General features: G+C 41.3%; 1 protein-coding gene across 3 annotated transcripts in view; it reads right to left on the bottom strand.

Moving 5' to 3' along the window:
• Positions 1-20878, bottom strand: part of NR4A3 (nuclear receptor subfamily 4 group A member 3) — a 108259-nt gene extending 87381 nt beyond the window's left edge. Inside the window, exons 1-4 of one of the 3 annotated variants that reach the window (XM_075828518.1) lie at positions 20394-20878; positions 18563-18706; positions 4893-5740; positions 753-882 (exon numbers count right to left, since the gene is read on the bottom strand). In XM_075828518.1, coding sequence (XP_075684633.1) covers positions 753-882; positions 4893-5738 — 976 coding nt within the window. In that variant the 5' untranslated portion in view covers positions 5739-5740; positions 18563-18706; positions 20394-20878. The remainder of the gene's footprint in view (positions 1-752; positions 883-4892; positions 5741-18562; positions 18707-20393) is intronic. The other 2 variants (XM_075828519.1, XM_075828517.1) reach the window with 2 other exon arrangements.
• Between the last annotated feature and the right edge of the window lie 285 nt (positions 20879-21163).

Raw genomic sequence — 21163 nt, 5'->3', positions numbered from 1 at the left:
GGTATAGGTATTGAGACTTTATAGGAAGCAGTTATGGGGTTATTATACAGTGTGGAGGGCAGTTATGGGGGGCATTATACTGCGTGGAAGTCCGTTATGGGGCATTATACTATGTAGAGGCAGCTATGCGGGCATTATACTGTGGGGGGCAGTTATGGGGGCATTATTCTGAGTGGAGGGCAACTATAGGGGCATATACTGTGTGGAGGAAGTTATAGGGGCATTATAATGTGTGGGGGCAGTAATGGGGTATTATACGGTGGGGAGCCAATGGGGGCAATATACTGTGTGGAAGCGTCAGGGGGTATATTATATACAGTAGTGTACAGGAGGCTCAGGGGATAAATATTACTTCAATGGCATAGCATGTAAATAGGGGGAGTGGTATGCTAAAATGGGTGTGGCCTAAATAATCATTCATTAATTGTAATCGAGGTTACATGTTCAATTAATTGTGATTTTGATTTTGGTCAAATTTCCCAGCCCTACTGGAAATGAATGAAAATTTGGAGACACACTGATGCAAAATGGGCATGAAAAACTGACAGTTGATCCGTTTTTAATGCCCATTTTTTTTCACTGTTGTGTGATTGTAGCCTTAGAAGATAGACTTGTAACATAACTACTGTCCATTGAACTATACAACATACGAATATTTGTAAAAATTCTGTAAACACTATACGATATATAGAATGAAGATCATAATACACGGTGTGCTACACTTAGCTTATAAAATTTCAGGGAACTTTTACCTTCCTTAACCATGCCAACACTAAGGCATTTCTGAAATCTGCAGTATTGACAACGATTTCTCCGTCTTTTGTCCACAGGGCAGCTTTTGTTTGCCAGACACACATATTTAGCATTTTTTTGTACGGTCCTCTGAGGAATATATAAAACATAATACTTGCTAATTGAAGTACAAGAGGAGACAGTAACAAAACAAGGCATGCAATTTACCACATAATAAGCATGCAATGCAATTTGTATTATTAGATCAAATTAATTTCCCAACACAGTAGCCTGCAAGAAGATAAAACGTATCAGGTCTAGCGGCTGTCATTGAAATAATCCAGAATGAGTTTGAAGGAAGACATTGGAACAAATTTAAAATTGTTTATGAAATTATCGCATACTGTATTAAAATGTTTAGATTTTATTCTATGGTGTTTGTTCATGTGAGCATAATGAGCACGTGCTGTCGCCAATTCTAGTCGTAGCCCAGTTCTTTTATATTATACAAATCCACTATATTGTAAATGCCCTGTAATATGCGAGCTCCAGGCACTGCTTCACCTGGAGAAGCAAGCAGGATAATGCCGTTTTAATACTTCAATGAAGGAAATAATGTTTATTCTGAAACCAAACCCCAAATTCAAATGGGATTTTCCTATATGAATTGTATGTGAAAAAAATGTTTCGTGATTTCGTGTAGGGTGGTTTTGCAAAGAAATAGAAAATTTAAGTTTTGGAAGAATGATTTTCCTTTTTCATCAAAATAGCTAAACTATGAGTTTCACCCTTGTGTTAGAATGCACAATATGGCACCTTACTATACATGTACACTGGCTTAACAGAACGGCTTCGAAGTCAACAGTGAGCCTGGTTGGTCATATCCTTCACTGTACACGTCTACAAGCTTATTCAGTCATAGGCTATCCCTAGGACTTATTCAAACCTTCCTTTCAGTTTCTGCAAATGTTCTACTATAGTTTAGTAAAAAAAAAGATTTAAGGGGCATTTACAAGGATATGCCATAAATGTGTGATAAGTGTGGATACCACCTTAGGGACCCGCACCTATGTGGAGAACGGGGCATTTTGCATTTATTCTTCCACCTGGATGCAGTGGCTGGCAGTCCCCCTTTCTCCACATCGATGAGGAGCTGGGACCGGCACCAATCACACATGCATGGCGCAGCCTGTGAATGTGCCATAAATGTGCACGTTGGGAATAACCACAGGCTGGCATAAATTCTTTGTGGGGTGGTATGGGAAAAAACAGCGATCACTTCATTGTTTTCATGTTTCGATTTAACGCTGTTCGTCGTGCAATACAAACGACATGTTAACGTTATTTAACAGCGATACCAAATTTATATATCTTTTATTTTATGTTTTACTAATTTTATAAACAAAAAAATAAATTGTCCAAAACAAAAAAAAATTGTTTTGTGTTGCCATATTCTCAGAGCCATAACTTTTTATTCTTCCGCCCATTGTGAGGCGTGAGGGCTTGTTTTTATGCGGGTCGAACTGTAGTTTTTATTGGCACCATTTTGAGATTAAATAAGACTTTTTGATCACTTTTTATTAACTTTTTTTGTGGGAGACTATGTGACCAGAAAACAGCAATTCTGGCATTTTAAATGATCCATTTTTTACGGCGTTCCCCGTGCAGGTTAAATAATTTTATATTGTAATAGTTCGGAGTTTTACAGACGCAGCCTTACCAATTATGTTTACATTTTTTTTTATTACATTGCTTTTGGTGGAAAACGGGATTTATCTTTAAAAACACCTAACATGTTTATTACATGTTCAAAAACACCTAACACAAAAAAAAGAAAGTTTTACACAGCCCAACCCGTTAGTAACCATCAATATGCCTTTTCACAGCAGTCATCAACAAGCCTTCGGCCTTTTCACAGCAGCCTAGTCTAAGTCCTGCACGAATGTCCACTGTGGGCGCTAAGCTGTCTGATGACAGACAGACAAATGCTCTAATGGTCGCGATTGAAGTTTACTTCGATTGCGACCGTTTAACCCCTTAGATGCCGCAGTCAATAGTGACCCAGGCATCTTGGTTTATAGAGGGAGCTGGCTCCCTCTGTCACCCGTCGGCGGCCCGTAAATGTGATAGCAGGACATCGATAGGTTGCCATGGCAGCCGGGGACTGTTCACTTTGTAAATAACAGGTTACCTTTATTCTATGGGTAGCTACGATTACACCAATACCAAATATGTACAGGTTCTTTATGTCTTACTACATTTTCACAATAAAAACCCTTTTAAATAAAAGTAATTTATTTTGGATCGCCTCATTCCCAGAGCCATAACTTTTTTATTTTTTCATTGATGTAGCCATATGTGGGCTTGATTTTTTGCAGGACAAGGTGTAGTTTTCATTGGTACTATTTTGGGGTACATGGGACTTAGTGATTAACTTTTACTTAATTTTTTTTGTGGGGGATGGGGAAAAAAAGGAATTTTGCCATTGCTTTTTGTACGGCATTCATCTGGAGTGAATGTGTTAACTTTATTGTTTGGGTTATTACGATCGCGGAAAACCATAAATGTGTATTTTTCTTTTTTTTCCCAAATTTACTAAATAAAACCACTTTTTATGGTAAAAAGTGGTTTAATTTTATTTTTACTATAATCTTTTATTTTTTTAATTATCTATTTTTTAGTCCCGTAGGGGACTTAACAATGCAATCTTCTGATCGCTGATAGAATGCTCTGGCATGGCCTAACTGGCATGAAGCCATGACGGGCCTGGGGTCCTTTGTTAGGGTCCTGGCTGCCATGGCAAACAGTTAATAGCCGGCGATCGCTGACAGAGGGAGCCCCCCTCTGTCAAACCACTTAATTGCTGCGATCACTATTGGTGTTAAACGGACGGAATTGAAGGCTCCTCCAATCCCAGCCATTACAGCGGGAGCCCAGCTTTCAGTCACAGCTAGACTCCCAGGGTGATCATGGGGTTGCACAGCTTCTGTGCCTGCACGATCACAATCACAATCACGTACATGAATGTCGGAATGCACTAAGGGAAGCCTTCTCATGACATGCATGTACGTAAATATGCGTTAAGGTGTTATTTTTTTTGTACAGCTAAAAGTTATAACATATTCCAATATACTCTCTGTATTAGTTCCTCACTGTTTTCTAGATCTCTGCTCATTCAGAAGGAACCATCATACATTTTTCAAGTGGATAAAAATCTGTCCATCGTCATGTGATGGACACACAGGTGCTGGGATCGTTAAAGACACAGCTCTAATACACATGCTGTAACGAGCCGAGCACCTGTGTGCTCATCACATGACCATGGACAGAATTGTATCCACTGGAAATAAACAATGAATGTTTCTATTGTAGAACAAGCAAAAATCTTGAAAATCGTGACGAATTAATACAGAAAGCATATTGGAAAATTGTATAACTTTTAATTATGCAAAAAAATTACTTACATTTTCTGAAACCAGACAACCTCTTTAATGGTGGTGAAATAAATGTTAACCAATGTTTACAAACCTTAAACAGTTGTCCGCTTCAAACAACCGCTGTTGGTTAAATTGACCCCCCCTGAGGAAGAGCTGATCAAGGTGGTGTCTTGCTGTTGGGACCCCAACAGCCGTAAACATCATAAGAACCTGGCAGCAAATGTTTATTTCTACTTCAATGCCAGCTGCAGTAAAGCTGTTTTTATGCTAAAAGTAAAATAGGTTAAACAGTGTGAACCCAAGTTGTGTAGGAATATATATCATGTCTATATGTGTGGCTTTAAAGACAGAGCTGATTAAATAGCTGTATGTGTAAGCAGCTTCTCCCGTAGTCATGAGCATGTACGCAGCTATATAAACAATACTTGCCTCCCTCCTTAGCATTATCCGAAGGGCCAGTTCCAAACGACAAATGTCAACATGGTAAATATACTACTACCATTTCTGACACTATTTCACTTATTTCGTTTTAGCGTAGAACCCCTTTTCAGTTCATTTTCAGGGATGAAGATGCCTTTAGTCTAGTCCACTTCATTAAGTAGATACTACATATGTGGATTTCACTGGACAATTTCACACAAAAATACTTCTTTCTATATGTACCCCCGATAACATAACAAACTGTATAAAACACATGTATAATATTAAATGTTTTTATCTTACCTTAAAAAAGCCTTTACATCCCTCACATGTTCGAACACCATAATGTTGACATGCTGCGTTATCTCCACATACTGCACAAGCTCCTTCCCCAGATGAAGAGCTTCTACTAGATGGTGATGGAATACCCCCCTCGCCTACCCGACTAATTGGTTGACCAGTGGAAAGTGGGGAGAATACAAGATTCGATACTTTTGATATTGGCAGATTATATGGTAGGGATTCCACTGGTAAATGTGTTGAATCTCCTTGAGAACCTACTGGTAAGTTATGAGAAGAATCATAGCACACTGGGGGATTAAGCAATGGTGTATGGGGAGGAGAATTCTTAAAGTGAAGAATTGGAAATCGTGGAGAAACAGTCCTATGGGAGGCATCCATCAAGTGGCTGGGTGTCATACATGAATGTGTACCCGACAAGGTGTGAGGTTCTTCCCATTGTAATGATTGGTGAGTTGAAAATCCAGGTGTAGATAAAATCGATGGAGGTGATGATTTGAAATACATTGAAGTGCTTGGCATGGCATCTTGTGTTTGCTGAGAGATTGAACTTTGGTAGCTGGCCAAATGGGTATTTTCCATTTTTATCAGTGGCCTCTGCCCAGAGGATTGCATTTGGTACAGACAGGATGGCTTGAGTTCATAGCTTCCTGAATATCCCTCAATAAAAGTGCTAAAACTTGGCAAAGATGTTGTTGCTGAAGCCGTGATATCTGTGCTGCATAATTCCATGTTGTATTTTGTACTTGAGGAGTTTGTCATGTCTACACTGAATTCACAGGCATGACCATAATTCTGGGTAACATATGTAGAACCAGGTGGCGTGGGATTATACTGTACACAGGGCATATCTGTAAAAACATGTAAATATTAAGTAAATTAAGTATTAGTAAATTCTACACAAACCTTTTTCAGATAAATACTTGCATTACACTTACACCAAATGCACAACTTGACAAAACGGTAGCTTTACAACAAGAATACCGGAAGCGCCGGATCCATCGCATGAACAGAAACCAACGGTTTCCCATTGGATTCTGTCATTATGCTGGACAAAATAACTACAGAATCTTTACGACGGAGCCCCTGACACAGCCGTTTTTTTGCCAGTACCTAACGTTGCCTGTCCCACTCCCCACCATGTCTCAGGGCATGTGTCAATTTCTGCTGTGCTGTACCCTTGAATAACATCGTAATTTTCAGCTTGCCTTTTCGGCTTGTTATCCTATTACTATCTTATCAGTGTTGCTGTTTAATTAGCATATATATCTATATTGGCCACATATTTATGCACAGCAGATATAGATCTTTTTTTACCTTTAGAGACTATCTTCATTTATATTCGATATCTGTGGGCATGTTATAATTGGTATTGCCTTCTGACTATGTGCTGGTTGCTGTGGGATATTGGAGTGGTTCATGGCTACTGATGGTCGGATGTCTCTGCAGACTACTAGGTTTTCAACATCTCATCTAATCTGCTAACTCTTTTTATGGTCCATCCTTGTACTCTGTATTATGTCACTGTGAATTATATTTAATAAAGATTTCCTATTTTTTGCATATGATTCTCTGGGTTCCCTTATTGTTCCCGTTTAGGTCGTCTACAGATGTGAACAGGACCTCAGGCTTATAATAAGTACATTTCTATTTTACATGTCAGTGCACATTCTCCACACATGAAAAGGACTGCATTTTGTTACTTGACTATAGCCTTAAATAGGCACTGCACTATGAACAAACTTTGTACAAATCAATAGTATAAGCGAATATAATAAACTTTATACTATATCTCATTAGAGATATTTCCTCTCTCTCTACTTATCAGGCACCCCTCCTTCTAAATGTTTCACTCACTCTGAATTTACTCCTTTTTCTGTCTGGTCTTAGTGTCAGTTCACACAGAGTTTTTTGGCGCTGATTTTGACGTGGAAACCCGGTCAGAATCAGCGCCAGAAAACGACCCAAATAGTCCCCCATTGATTTTAATGGGAGGCAGATGCATTTATTTTTTTCTCGGGCGGCTTTTGGCCACTCGTGGAAAAAAAAAACCCCAGCATGTTCTTTCTTCCAGTGGTTGAAATCAATGGGAGACGGAAAAACCCCAGGAACTTGTTTCTGAGCATTTTTTTTGCGGCATTTTGTTGCCCACGGTCTTTGCATTAGATTCAACGGCTACAGGCACAAAACGCCACGAAAAATGCTGAAAAAAATGCACCGGCAGTTCAAAATCTGCCTCAAAATTCCTGGAGGAAGATTTTTTTCTGCCTTCAAAAAACTCAGTGTGAACTAGGCCTTAGACAAGACAGGGTCTCAGCTCACTGGGACATCAGGTTACAGCTTACATAAAAGACTATGGAGGGGAGGAGGAGAGCAGGAGCAGAGGGGGAAGAAAAATTCACAGAAGTGCATGGTAAGATTTATATTTCATTCCAGTGCTGGATTCTAAGCTAAACTACTTATTACTGCTGTATAATCTCCTCGGCGTCAGCACCCAGCTAACCCAGGCAAGTGTCGGGCCCCACTGCCCCTCACTAAGGATCTGCCCGGTTCTCCCGAGCTGGTCGTTAAAATGACAGCCGGTTCACAGAACCATGGAGAAGAACCGGACCCCCTGCACTTAACCGTATCCGCGTCCATAGGACGTGGATACAATTGAGTAGTCTAGCGCAGGCGAAGCATGGGGACTATTCGTTCCCTGCTTCGCCATTCGGGGCTGTATCTGTAATGCAGGCGGCGTGATGACATTATCACACCGCCTGCATTGCTCCGCTGAAGCAAGCCTGGTCAGAAGAGACCAGGTCTTCGTCACTGGAAGACGGCGCGAGAATGGGGGCAGGTAAGTACCATTTGTTTTTTTTCTGGGGAGCAGTGTCAGGGACACTATCTACAGGGGGGGGGGTTATGAAGGGCCCTTTCTACTGGGGGTTTTATGAGGGGCACTATTCTAAAGGGGGCTTTATGAGGGGCACTATCTACAGGGGGCTTTATGAGGGGCACTATCTACAGGGGCTTTGTCAGTGGCACTATCTACAGAGGGCACTATGTGTGAGGTGCTTTACTTCATAGTGTTTGACACAATTGTATTCAGGGACACAGTGTGTGGTGTTATCATAATCAGATGTGAAGTGTGTGATCTTAGTTTAATCGGCGGAGTAATGTTGGAAACGTGAGGAGCCAAACACTGCAGAAATGGGTCGTTGCCAGGAGAAATAGTCATGGAGGTCTGGACCGGATGGCAAAGAAATTAGAAAAAGAACAACTAGAATCTGAGAAGATGTCACTTGTGAGTCACTAAATGTAAAATGTTTATTCTCCCTCTGACTGATCAGTACTATAGTCACTGTATGATCTGCAGTATGATGATGGGTGAGATCATTCCTTTTCATGAAACAGCAACTTCCGGCATATCCTTACCATTGTTCAGGCCATACTGGGAGCTGTAGTTTTACGCGGCACAATCTTTTATGGCAGGTGTTAAATTTAATTTGCAAATGATCTGTGCTGTATTTGTGTTGGTATTAAATATATGTACTGAGCTTTGTTCCGGTGCGGTGTATGTATGTATATACACACACACACACACACACTGAGTTTTGTTCTGGTGCTTTATATATGTACTGAGCTTGGTTCTGTTGCTGTATATATGTACTGAGCTTTGTTCTGGTGCTGTGAACATATATACGGAGTTTTGTTCTGGTACTGTATATATGTACTGAGCTTTGTTCTGGTGCTGTATATATATGCACTCAGCTTGGTTCTGGTGCTGTATTTGAAATATGAGCTTGGTTCTGGTAATGTATTTATGCGGACATTTTTGGTGGAAAATCCACAGCATAACGGGGGATTCACACGAACGTGTATTGGGTCCGTGCGGGCCGCGTGGTTTTCACGCGCCACGCACAGACCAATACAAGTCTATGGGGCAGTACAGACAGTCCGTGCTTTTTGCGCAGCGTTTGTCAGCTGCGCAAAAAGCGCGACATGCTCAATATCTCCGCGTATTTCGCGCATCACGCACCCATTGAAGTCAATGGGTGCGTGAAAACCACGCAGGTCGCACGGAAGCACTTCCGTGCGAACCGACTGAAACAGCGCACCAGCTGTGAAAAGGATGAATGTAAACAGAAAAGCACCACGTGCTTTTCTGTTTCCAAACATCCAAACGGAGTGTCTTTTGAGATGAGCGAACCCGGACAACCGAACTTCACCGGGTTCGGCCGAACTCGTTTTGTCCGAACCCGGCAAAAAAAATTCCGGTACGCGACGTCAGGAGATAGTCACTGTCCAGGGTGCTGAAAGAGTTAAACTGGTTCAGCACCCTGGACAGTGACTTCCGATCCCAATATACATGAACGTGTAAAAAAAAAAAAACGAAGTTCTGACTTACCGATAACTCACGGCTTCTTCCTCCAGTCTGACCTCCCGGGATGACAATTCAGTCCAAGTGACAGCTCCAGCCAATCACAGGCCAAGCACAGGCTGCAGCGGTCACATGGACTGCCGCGTCATCCAGGGAGGTGGGGCCCGATGTCAAGAGAGGCGCGTCACCAAGGCAACGGCCGGGAGGGAAGTTCTCGGTAAGTACGAACTTTTTCCTTTTTTTTTTTTTTAACAGGTTTCTCGATATTGTGTTCGGCATTCACTGTCGAGGGTGCTGAAAGAGTTACTGCCGATCAGTTAGCTCTTTCAGCACCTTGGACAGTGACGGGCGTCGACTAGCCTCATCTCTATGATGGCGGCTGCGCGAAAATCACGCAGCCGCGCATCATACACGGATGACACACGCAGCTATCAAGTGGTTTTTGCGCGCGCAAAACGCTGCGTTGTTTGCGCGCGCAAAAACGCAACGTTCGTCTGAATCTGCCCTAAGACTGTTGCAGGCAAGTGAGCCCAATAGCTCAGGGAAAACTGAGAATAAGAGATAGAGCCTGCAGAGGAAAAAACTGCTAAAAAAAAATAAAAAATGCAGGATATAAGTCATAGAAAAGCCAGAAATAGTGTTACTCCTCATATACACACATATGACATCGAACACTGAAAAGTAATCTTAACGTGTAGGTAAATTCCTTGTAAGGCCAAATCTTAAATATGGAATTCAGTTTTGAGTTCCAAATTGTAAAAAGGATATAGGTGAGCTAGAGAGGGTTCAAAGGCGGGCAACTAGACTATTAAATGGCATTGGCAGGTGTCTCTCACAAAGAAATGCTAGAAAAATTGGGTGTTTAACTTGGACAAAGATGCCTTACAGGTTATCTTATTAATATATAGAAGTATATGTGGAGTCAATACAAAGAGCTAGCACATAATCTGTTATTTCCAAGAACTTTACAAAGGACCAGGGGACATTTATTACGTGTTTTAGAAATCAATATAGAGAAGGGTTATTTACAGTTAGAGTAGTAATAATATTGAATGCTCTACACCAGGGGTCTCAAACTCAGTCAGGTAAGTGGGCCACATATAGAACAAATGGGAAGTTGACGGGCCGCATTACTTTCAAATTTGATACAATACAAGATTATTGTTAATCAATTAGTTATTTGATCTACTATAACACTATATTACTATAATAATAGTACATTACTATAATAATATCGCTAGGTTTAAAATTTTAGATATTTCTCCACGTGCTTATTTCAACAATCCAGTTTTCCAGTTACATGGACACCGATGTCAGGAAATTCCAGAGTCCCGGAACAGAGCCGATACTAGCGCTCTGCCCGGGACTCCGTGCTGGGGAAGACCCTGACACACTGTCCATATATGGACAGCGATGTCAGGGAATTCCACAGAGTCCTGGAGCAGAGCCTATACTAGCGCTCTGCCCGGGACTCCGCTCTGGGAAAAACCCTGTCACACTGTCCATATATGGACAGCGATGTCAGGGAATCCCACAGAGTCCCAGAGCAGAGCCTATACTAGCGCTCTGCACGGGACTCCGGCTCTGGGAAAGCCCCAGATATCGCTGTCCATATGTGGACAGCGATGTCAGGGAATTCCAGAGTCCCTGAGCAGAGTCTATACTAGTGACTCTGTGCCCCGCAGGCCGCAGATGACAGCCCCAGGGGCCGCATGCTTGAGGCCTCTGTTCTACACCAAGAGGTAGTGATGGCAGATACTATGTCAGCATTTAAAAAAAGCCTAGGTGCTTATTTACGGACGAATGGTATTGAGGGTTATAACTAATCTAGCAATGAATGACATGTAATTGAGTGAGAAAGATTGAATGTAGGTGACAGCCGCCACGGGGTAGTATGGAGCGATTTTACGGGCTGAGCAACTCCATACTGTGCGGGTGTCAGCTGTATGTTAGCTCCGTGATCTCGCGAGACTTGGTTTCACTTGCCGGGATCTCACAAAAAAAAAAAAAAAAAGAGTCAGAAGTGTCAGGATTCTGAGTACACATGACGTCCAGGCTGGATGGTCATGTGTATTCATTATCAGGACACTGTAGTAATGTTAGGGTTTGTGTATGTAGCTGCACATAGTGATATAACTATATCGCTAGTGCAGTGTAAATGAATGGAGAGGAGTGCATGATGCCGATTGGTCAGCGTCATACACTCCTCTGTACAACGCCCACTTGGTCGAAAGTAAAAGTACGCCCACTTGGACATTAAGAAAGCTCATTAGCATAAACCAAAATCGCTACTAACGTTGTGAAAAAAGATCGTTTTTTTAAATAAAAAGCATTACTGTCACCTACATTACAACGCCCATCTCCTTATGTAGGAGATAGGGAACTTATAATGTGGTGACAGAGCCTCTTTAAATAATATTTTTTTTAAATGTACAAAATGTATCCGGAGGACCGGCCATCAATTTTTAGGGACTGGACAACCCCTTTAAATAAAGTCTTCTGTAATATATATATTAAATATTATAATATGGCAACACAAAATATATTATTTTTTTTAGCAAACAGTTTTTTTTTATAAAAGTGGTAAAACATTAAAATTATATAAAATTGGTATCGCCGTATTTGTATCAACCCGTAAAATAAGGTGAACATGTCATTTTTACCATCTGACGGACGCCATATCCGTCAGATTTTTTTTTCTGTTTCCCAGTACATTATGTGGTACAATAAATGGTGCCATGAAAAACTTCTACTTGTCCCGCAATAAACAAGCCCTCAAACTGCTATGTTGCCAAAAAATAAAAAAAGTTATGGCTTTTGGAAGGCGTGGAGGAAAAATTGAAAGTGAAAAAAAACGAAGATTGGCAGTGCCCTTAAGGGCTTAAAAACGTATATGTCGCCGTATACCACAAACGTGTGAACAAAACGAGATGTGAACTGAGCCTAACAAAGCAGTTGTCTCACATTTGTATCATTCGGATGCCGCAGTGAACAGCATTGTGGTTTGATGTGTAACAAATTATAGCGGAAAAAATAAACTGTACTGAGCGAAGGGCAATATATTAAAAAAATGGAGGAAAACGTTTGAAACTACGTGGCAAGCTCGAGTTTGTTCACAAAATGAAAAAACACCTATAGGGCTATTAATGACAAGTTATTTTTCATAGAGACTGGTCATACAACATCTCTTGAGCACCATCAATTCCTATATACGGGATGAATGTGCCAAGATAGGAGGTACACCATAACAGGCCCCTATCCGGCAAGGTAGGAACCACTATGTGCACCAAACAACCAATCACCTATAGAATATAGAAAGGGACAGTGCCCAAAGCCATCTATAGGAACAGTAAAGGATCACTAGTTCTCAAAATCCAGCAAAAACCTGAACAAAACTGAAATGAAGTCCATAGTGTATTCAAAAGGAACAACTCTATTATTAGAGATCCTCCTAATTAAAAAAGATCATGCCCATATCACCATGGCAGGACATGGTCATAACAGTCAAAAGAAACAAAAATTGTGGTATATCCAATACATATATTTTATATCATGATGTCTGTAGTTACAAAACTAAAAAACGTGCAGCTTCGTTCAATAACAAAATTATGATCTCCTAGTGTCTGTGCACTAATAAATTCATATTGGGGGTGTAGGAAAATAGAAATGACTAATACAGGATTGTGAACAACGGCCTCAATTTATTCTGGCAATCATAAACTAGCTTTTTATGTGGAGACTTGAACGTGGACAGCACTCGTAGCTGAGTAGGAGCAGACAGATGGTTTTCCCTTTTAAACAAACCTCATTAATAATGAGAAATTTTATTTCAGGGACATTATCTGTAATTGCTAGATGTGGGCTTTTGTACTGGACCATTAATTCCAGGACTTGATCACCCACAAATAACGAAAAAAAAATAAAATAATCACAAGGGGTAAAAAAAAAATTCAGTCTGAAAAAAATATATGCTCTACAACCTCTCCAAAAATAAATCTTCCCTACTTGGAAAGCATACAAACTAAAAATAAAATATAAAGCAATTGACTCCCTAAAAATAACCCCATCCCATTTTTGGTGTTAATATTAGTAATTGGAAACTGTGTGATGGGTTTTGAAAGGCCATGGACATATGGGGTAGTAAAATAAGGTATCCCTCCTCCTTTCATGCTTACTACATACCCGGCACCTATTTTGGGGATATTTTTGGGTCTCACTGGAAGGGACGGGGTGTAAAAAGTGGCGCTCTGAAAGTCTGTGCACATCCTCAGACTCGCAGAATTGTGCAGGTACAGTGGAGTCAATGACCTGTTCCTGGAACTGTAGAAAAGAGAGCGGTCCTTGGGCCCTTTTGAAAAGAACATATCTGTTATAGGTATCAATCTGAATTAGGTAGAGTGCTACCTATTTGTGCCAGGTCTTATTTTTGCACTTCACCAGGTAAGGTTGTAGAACCTAGTCGGAAAGATGTACACCCCCCCCCCCCCCCATAAATTTGTTATAGTCTGTTACACAGACAGGTTTCTGCTTTCCATGGTGGCCCCCCTCCCTCTAACGGTCACCGTGGTCCACTTCACTATAAGTAATTGTTCACTTGCAAGTGCCATGAATGTTTCTTTTTCCATACGACTGGACACCAACTGTTGTGGGAATCTCATTCTGTATTTCTGTACTGTCCCACAGGCCCCTGTATTTGCAGCATGGAGGGATTTATAATGGGGAAGGGATGCACGATACATCGAAACTTCGATACTGTGCATCCCCAAACGGTTAGATACCGTTATTTCATGTATTTCGATACTTAGCTGTGCAGCCGCACAGCTAAGTATAGTAACAAATGAATGCATGAGAGCGGGGCTGCGGCTGTGTAATACAGCCATTGCCCCGCTCCTGACATGTGTGCGCGGTCAGCATGAAGTGATGTGGCCAGAGCTGCACTAATAAGCGGCGGCACGGAAGACAGAACATGGTGGGCGCACTACAAAATACCCCCATGTTATGTCTTCAGTGCCTGCGCCGCCGCTCATTAGTGCAGCGCCGGCCGCATCCCCTCATGCTGACCACGCGTGCACTTGTTGTCAGGAGCGGGGCAATTACAGAGCCGTAGCCCCGCTCTAAAACGGCGGCGATCAGAGAAACCTCTCATCTCCGCCGCTATTCCCCTGAATGCTGCGATCAAAGCTTACTGCAGAATTCAAGAGGAAGTGAGAAAGGGGGATGCCCCTTGGATCGCATCACAGGAATCCCTGTGACGCAATTGAGGGACATACCATATATGGGCAGACAGCCCACGGTCCATTGAAGGACCCCAGCGCTGTCTTACCAAATTTCCTGTTGTTAGGGCACACTTAGGTATGTCCCACCAACTATCCGTACACAGGCTAATGTACTGGCATATAGATATATGCCAGTACATTAAAGTTTAAAAATAAAGTAAAAACAAAGTAATATTAAAATGAAAAATACACATGCACATTTTTTTACAATAAACATTAAAATAAGTCTTAACCCTTTCCCGACCTATGACAAAAATGAACGTCGGCTGCTAGATCGCGCACCATGACGTTCATTTTCGTCAGTATTTCAAACTGTCACTCTGTGTAAACACAGAGTGACAAGCCCGCGCAGACAGCGGTCCTAGACAGCTGACACATCAGTGTCGCCGGTCAGCGGACCATCGCCGCTGCTTTCGGCAATTAACCCCTTAAATGCGGTGACGGATTGCCGTCATCGCATTTAAGTGATTTGAAGCACATCGGCAGCCCCCACAAAGTGATTGTGGGGGTTGCCGATGCTTGTCGTGGCAATCGGAGGCCAGACAATGACCTCCGGGTTGCCATGTACGGAAGCATCGGAGGAGCAGCCTCCGGCCGGTCCTCCTCGGCTTCCTGTCAGAGTGACAGTTACGTCACAATGACAGTTAGAGTACATTACACTACGTGTGTAGTGTAATGTCCTCTAGCAGCGAACAAAGCTGCAAGTCTTGTAGTCCCCTAGTGGGACAAGTAAAAAAAAAAAAGTAAAAATAAGTAATAAATGTTTTAAAAAGAGAAAAAAAAAAGTGTAAAAATGAGTTTATAAGTTCTATAAACACAAAAGCTTTTTTTTCCTATAATAAGACTTTTATTATAGAAAAAAAAAATGAACACGTTAAAAAAGTACACATATTTGGTATCACCGCGTTCGTAATAAGCCCAACTATAAAACTATAATGTTATTTTTCCCGCACGATGAACACCCCAAAAAAAAAAAAATCAATAAAATCTACGACAGAATCGCAATTTTTTTGGTCACCACCGCTCCCTAAATAAAGAATAAAAAGTGATCAAAAAGTCGCATGTACCCGAAAATAGTACCAATAAAAACTTCAATCCGTCCCGCAAAAAACAAGCCCTTACACAGCTTTTTTGACTAAAAATTATGGTTCTCAGAATAGGGTGACACAGAAAATTATTTTTTTATAAATAAGTGATTTTATTGTGCAAACGCTAAAAAAAAACAAAACTATATACATCTGGTATCGCCGTAATCGTACCAACTCGCAGAATAAAGTAAAAATGTGATTTATAGTACACGGTGAACACCGCAAAAAAAAACTAAAAAAAAAAACATTGTCAGAATTCCTGGTTTTTGGTCAGGATTGCAAAAAAATGTAATAAATAGTGATCAAAAAAAAAATTAAAAAAAATCGCATGTACCCCAAAATGGTACCAATGAAAAGTACAGATTGTCCCACAACAAATAAGCCCTCACACAGCTCCGGTGGAGAACAAATAAAAAAGTTCTGGCTCTCAGAATATGGCGATGCAAAATGTGCAGTGTTCCAAAAGCGGATAAGATCAGGCGCCATTTAGCAGTGCGACACTGGCCACATATCTATGAATTATTATTTATTTACCCCATTATTATACCCTCTTATTATGCCCTGATGTACTCCGCACAGATTACATATGCCCCCACATTATAAACTGAAATACCAGCAAAAACGCCAAACAGAACAACTACCAAGCAAAATCTGCGCTCCAAAAGCAAAATGGTGCTCCCTCCCTTCTGAGCCCTACAGCATCCCCAAGCAGCAGTTTGTGCCCACATACCTGGCATCGCCATACCCGGCAGAACCCGCTTAATGTTTTATGAGGCATTTGTTTTCTGTGGCATAAACTGGGCACAACATATTATGCACTAAAATGGCATATCAGTGGAAAATTGCAATTTTCACTTTGAACCATCCGCTGTGCATTAACCCCTTTGCGCACTATGACTTAATTGCCCGTCATGGTGCGGCGGTAGATGTATGGAGCCGGGTCACGTGCTGAGCCCGCTCCATACGCTGCGGGTGTCAGCTGTATATTACAGCTGACACCCGGGACCAATGGACAGGTACAGCAATCGCTGTTACAGAAGCCTGAAAGAATAACAATATACTGGAATACATTAGTATTGCAGTGTATTGTACCAGCGATCCAATTATCGCTAGATCAAGTCCCCTAAGGGGAATTAATAAAATGTGTAGAAGAATTAAAGCTATTAGTAGTGAGAATATATATTTTTTTAAAGTTTAAAAAAAAAAAACCTTTTCCCATTTTTCTTCTAAAGTAATGTAAAAAAAAATGAACAAAATTGGTATTGCTACGTCCGCAAAAGTCCGAACTATTACAATATACCATTATTTAACTTGCACGGTCAACACCTTAAAAAAATTTAAGGATTGAAACCGCCAAAATCGCTATTTTTTTTTTGTCACCTTAGCTCTAAAAAAAAAATGTAATTAAACTTTTTAATCACTTTTTATGTACCAAAAAATTGTACCAATAAAAACTACAGCTCCTCCCGCAAGAAATAAGCCCTCACACCTCTATTGATGAAAAAATAAAAAAAAGTTATGGCTCTTGGAAGGCGGGGAGTGAAAATCTAAAATAAGAAAGCAAAAAATGGATCAGTCCTGAAAGGGTTAATTCATTTCATTATAGGGGGCATTATACTGTGTGGAGGGCAGTTATAGGGGGCATTATACTGTGTGGAGGGCAGTTATAGGGGGCATTATACTGTGGGGAGGGCAGTTATGGGGGGCATTATACTGTGTGGGGGAATATTATATACAGCAGTTTACAGCATGCTCAGGGGATAAATATTAATTCAATGGTGTAGCATGCAAATAAGGGGCATGGTATGCAGAAAGGGGTGTGGCCCAAATAATCGTGATTTTGATTGAGGTCATAACCGTCCAGCCCTACTCGGAGGCAGAAGGGAAACAAACAAAAGGTACCGACTTAAAAATTACAATATATTTTATATTATTATTTATTTTTTTTTATACATTTCACTTTCTTTTTTTTTTTTTTAATACGGATGAAGAAAAGTTATTTCTTACATTTTCATAAATAAAGAAAATTTACAGACCAAAATGTAATGATACAAAGCGAAACCTAAAAGACAAATTTTTGCTCAAAGCCTGAAAATTCAGGCGTGACTGCAGTGGTTCACCGAGTCGCAGCTAACCCAAAATACAAGAGGTTTAACTGCAGTCGCAATTTTCAAGTCAAAGCACAATTTTGCTTTAACATTCTAAAGAAACATCATTTAAAAAAAATAAGGCTACAGGGTTTGTTTGTTTTTTTGGACAAACAGGAGTGGATCCAAAAAGAAGGAAAAGTATGAAGCAATGACTGATATGAGCCATCCCTTTGCAGTCACACCTGTGTTTGGCTAAAAATAAAAGCACTAAACTTCTTTTTCCAAGGCGCTAAACCAGGCGTCTGTATGTACTAGGTCAAAATATCTGCTTTTATCATTCCTTCCCAATTTCTAGAGCCGTTGCTAACAGCACTGCCATATTTCTAAAATTGCCTGACAAGTCTTCTTTGGGTAAACAACATTATCGGAGATATTTCAACCCCGAGAAGGTTTGCATCTCCTACAAGGAGCACAAAACAATAATATCACCACTATTAACCACAACAAAGTAATAGAATATATAAAATATCTCAATGTTCTATTAGCCCACAAAGTATACACAACTGATAGGTTTATGAGAGGAGAGGACTATATATTAGGATTACATTAAGCAACTAAATACTCCGAAACATTACTTTGTGATTGCTAAAAAATATAAATAAATTACTAACGTATATCTTACTAAAAAAATTCACAATTCTGCTTGATATCGCGCCTACTAAATAGGTGATCATTTTAGAATTATTTCACTTTTTATAATGTATATATTATACATACACATGTATGTACGTATGTGTGTACGCATGAGCAATTCGATATAAATGTATATGTACAGATCATCAGTAGTAGCGGTTACCTGGATGGTATCTTTCCTGCTGAATGGTGGAAGTACTTGGCTGACTGGCTACAAAATGAACTTCGGGAAGCTCTAGATTTGCAGGAACCGGTTCAGTAACGGATATAGTAGAGCTTTGTGATGGCCGCTCTTTCGACCTGTTGGCTTTAAAAACAAATATCAGAATAGGTGTAGCTATAATAAAGTACCCTTCATACTACAGGTGTTACCTGATCTCAGCATATTCCCAGAATTATAATGCACTACACACAGGATCGCTTGAAGAAAGTGTCGCAGTAATCTTCCCCCTGAACAGGTCCACAACTGGTTACATTTTTAATGCCCTGCTCTTAATGTTACTTTTTTTTATCTTTGCAGCTTAATCCCTCTTTGCCAATTCAATATGTTCACATGGCTTATTTAGGAGCGTAAAAGGCTCGTATTAGGGTATTTATTTATTTGTTTCAGTTACTTATATAGCGCCAACATATTACGCAGCGCTGTATAGAGGTCCTCACTTATTCTCCCCATTTGGGCTCACAATCTAAATTCCCTATCGGTATATTTTTTGGGGTGTGGAGGGGAAACCGGAGTACGCAGAGGAAAATCACGCAAACACGGGGAGAATATACCAACACCGTGCAGATGTTGTCCTTGGTTGTCCCAAGACAACACTGCTAACCACTGTTCACACGTCCAAAAAGTAGCTGAAAATTACGGAGCCTCTGATTTCAAGACGTTTTTGGAGCTGGAAATGAAGCTTTTCTGAGGCGTTTTTCATAGTGTCAATGGAAAATCAGCTCCAAAAACACCTCAAGAAGCGACATGCTACTTCTTTTTACCACACTTTTCTTTTTAATTCAGCAGTGTAAGGGTATGTGCACACACACTAATTACGTCCGTAATTGACGGACGTATTTCGGCCGCAAGTCCCGGACGGAACACAGTGCAATGAGCCGGGCTCCTAGCATCATACTTATGTACGACGCTAGGAGTCCCTGCCTCGCTGCAGGACAACTGTCCCGTACTGTAAACATGATTATACTACGGGACAGTTGTCCTGCAGCAAGGCAGGGACTCCTAGCGTCGTACATAAGTATGATGCTAGGAGCCCGGCTCCTTGCACTGTGTTCGGTCCGGGACTTGCGGCCGAAATACGTCCGTCAATTACGGACGTAATTAGTGTGTGTGCACATACCCTAAAAATACACCTCATGTGACCAGCACAGTGTATTTCTCATTGATTTCAATGGGAAGAGGTTTGTAGGCGTTTTGCTAGTGTTTTTCCCGGCGTATATAAAAAAAACTGTGAACATACCCGCTGCAACTGAACTATACCGATTGTTTCTGTGCCTTCAAAGAAGCCGCCATCAAGTCCCCCGGTTACCAAAGGGACTGTCATTGGGACTTTAGCCGCGCAGCTAATTACAGCAGCCCCGTCCTGTTCCCCCCTCCATGTCATTCCACCCTCGCTGAGGAGAAGCGCTGCGCACGGGGCAGGTGCTACTGTAGTCAGCGCTGCTTCTGACTAGACATACATCAGATAAATATTACTATTGGCGATACCCTGTACAGATGTGTATATATATATATATATATATATATATATATATATATATACGCACGTCCAGCAGCGACTGTCGTATCGTCAATAATATCGGGTTACGAGACTCTAGCTAGACCCAGCGACACACGACTGCTGCCCATCAGCACGGCAGCATCATTACCATAGCAACCGCAGTGAGTAACTTGGCATCGCTTTCACTTACGGCTATCTTCTCCCGTAAAGTCGGGCTTCACAAGTTCCTCAGGCTAATACATCTAAGTCTTTGCTGCATCCCCTGATACCTACTTGGTTGCTGTGAAGATTCCGTCTTTACAACACTGTAGAAATGTCTTCTGGAAAGAAATGCCTGGTCTTGTGTGAAGAGAACGTCCCGGCTCTTCTATGAAGATCGAGTTATAACGTGCGGCCGAACGCTTCCCATAGTCAGAAGAGAGTGTAAAGAGGCATCTGTCCTGGTGGAAAAAGTGGACGTGCAGCGGCGAGGCAGAGCCGGTACTAGACACTCGCTGTGTGTGAACATCTCTTATGAGAGGAGCGCTACAAGTCTCCCCGTGGAGGGGCAGGAATGCGAGACGTCAATAGTGACAACATGGGAGGCTGACGTCACGGGCCTCCTCCTTCCCGCGCGTGTGGAGCTGTGTGTGAGGGGCGGGAGTTTTCCCCTTATCGTAGTGTCTGTGTGTTCCCGCTGAGGGGCTGAGATACAGTAGCCGCTGCTCCACTCTGCCATCCTCTGCCAAGACGCTTCATTCTTTAGATTGTTGACTGGAAAATTAGTCAAACCAAGTGAGGGAGGATGTTTCATTAGTGAACATCACGTTGTTTAGGTTGTATGTTCGCACATGAGGGTCATGGTAGTACTATACAAGTGTAGCGAAGTCAGAAATCTTGCCTCAGGAATTTCATCATTCAGACGATACTCGTCCGTGTGCTGTGTGTTGAAATAACTGACAGCACACGGACCAATTCATTTCAATGGGGCTCTTCAGACATGCGTGAGTTTTCATGCAGCGAGTGTCCGTTGCGTGAAACTCACTGCATGTCCTATATTGGTG

Source organism: Rhinoderma darwinii, chromosome 5, assembly GCF_050947455.1.
Source record: "Rhinoderma darwinii isolate aRhiDar2 chromosome 5, aRhiDar2.hap1, whole genome shotgun sequence".
In the NCBI taxonomy this organism is placed as follows: domain Eukaryota; kingdom Metazoa; phylum Chordata; class Amphibia; order Anura; family Rhinodermatidae; genus Rhinoderma; species Rhinoderma darwinii.
The sequence above is the reverse complement of the archived record's forward strand: the minus strand, read 5'-3'. Positions and strand labels throughout refer to the sequence as shown.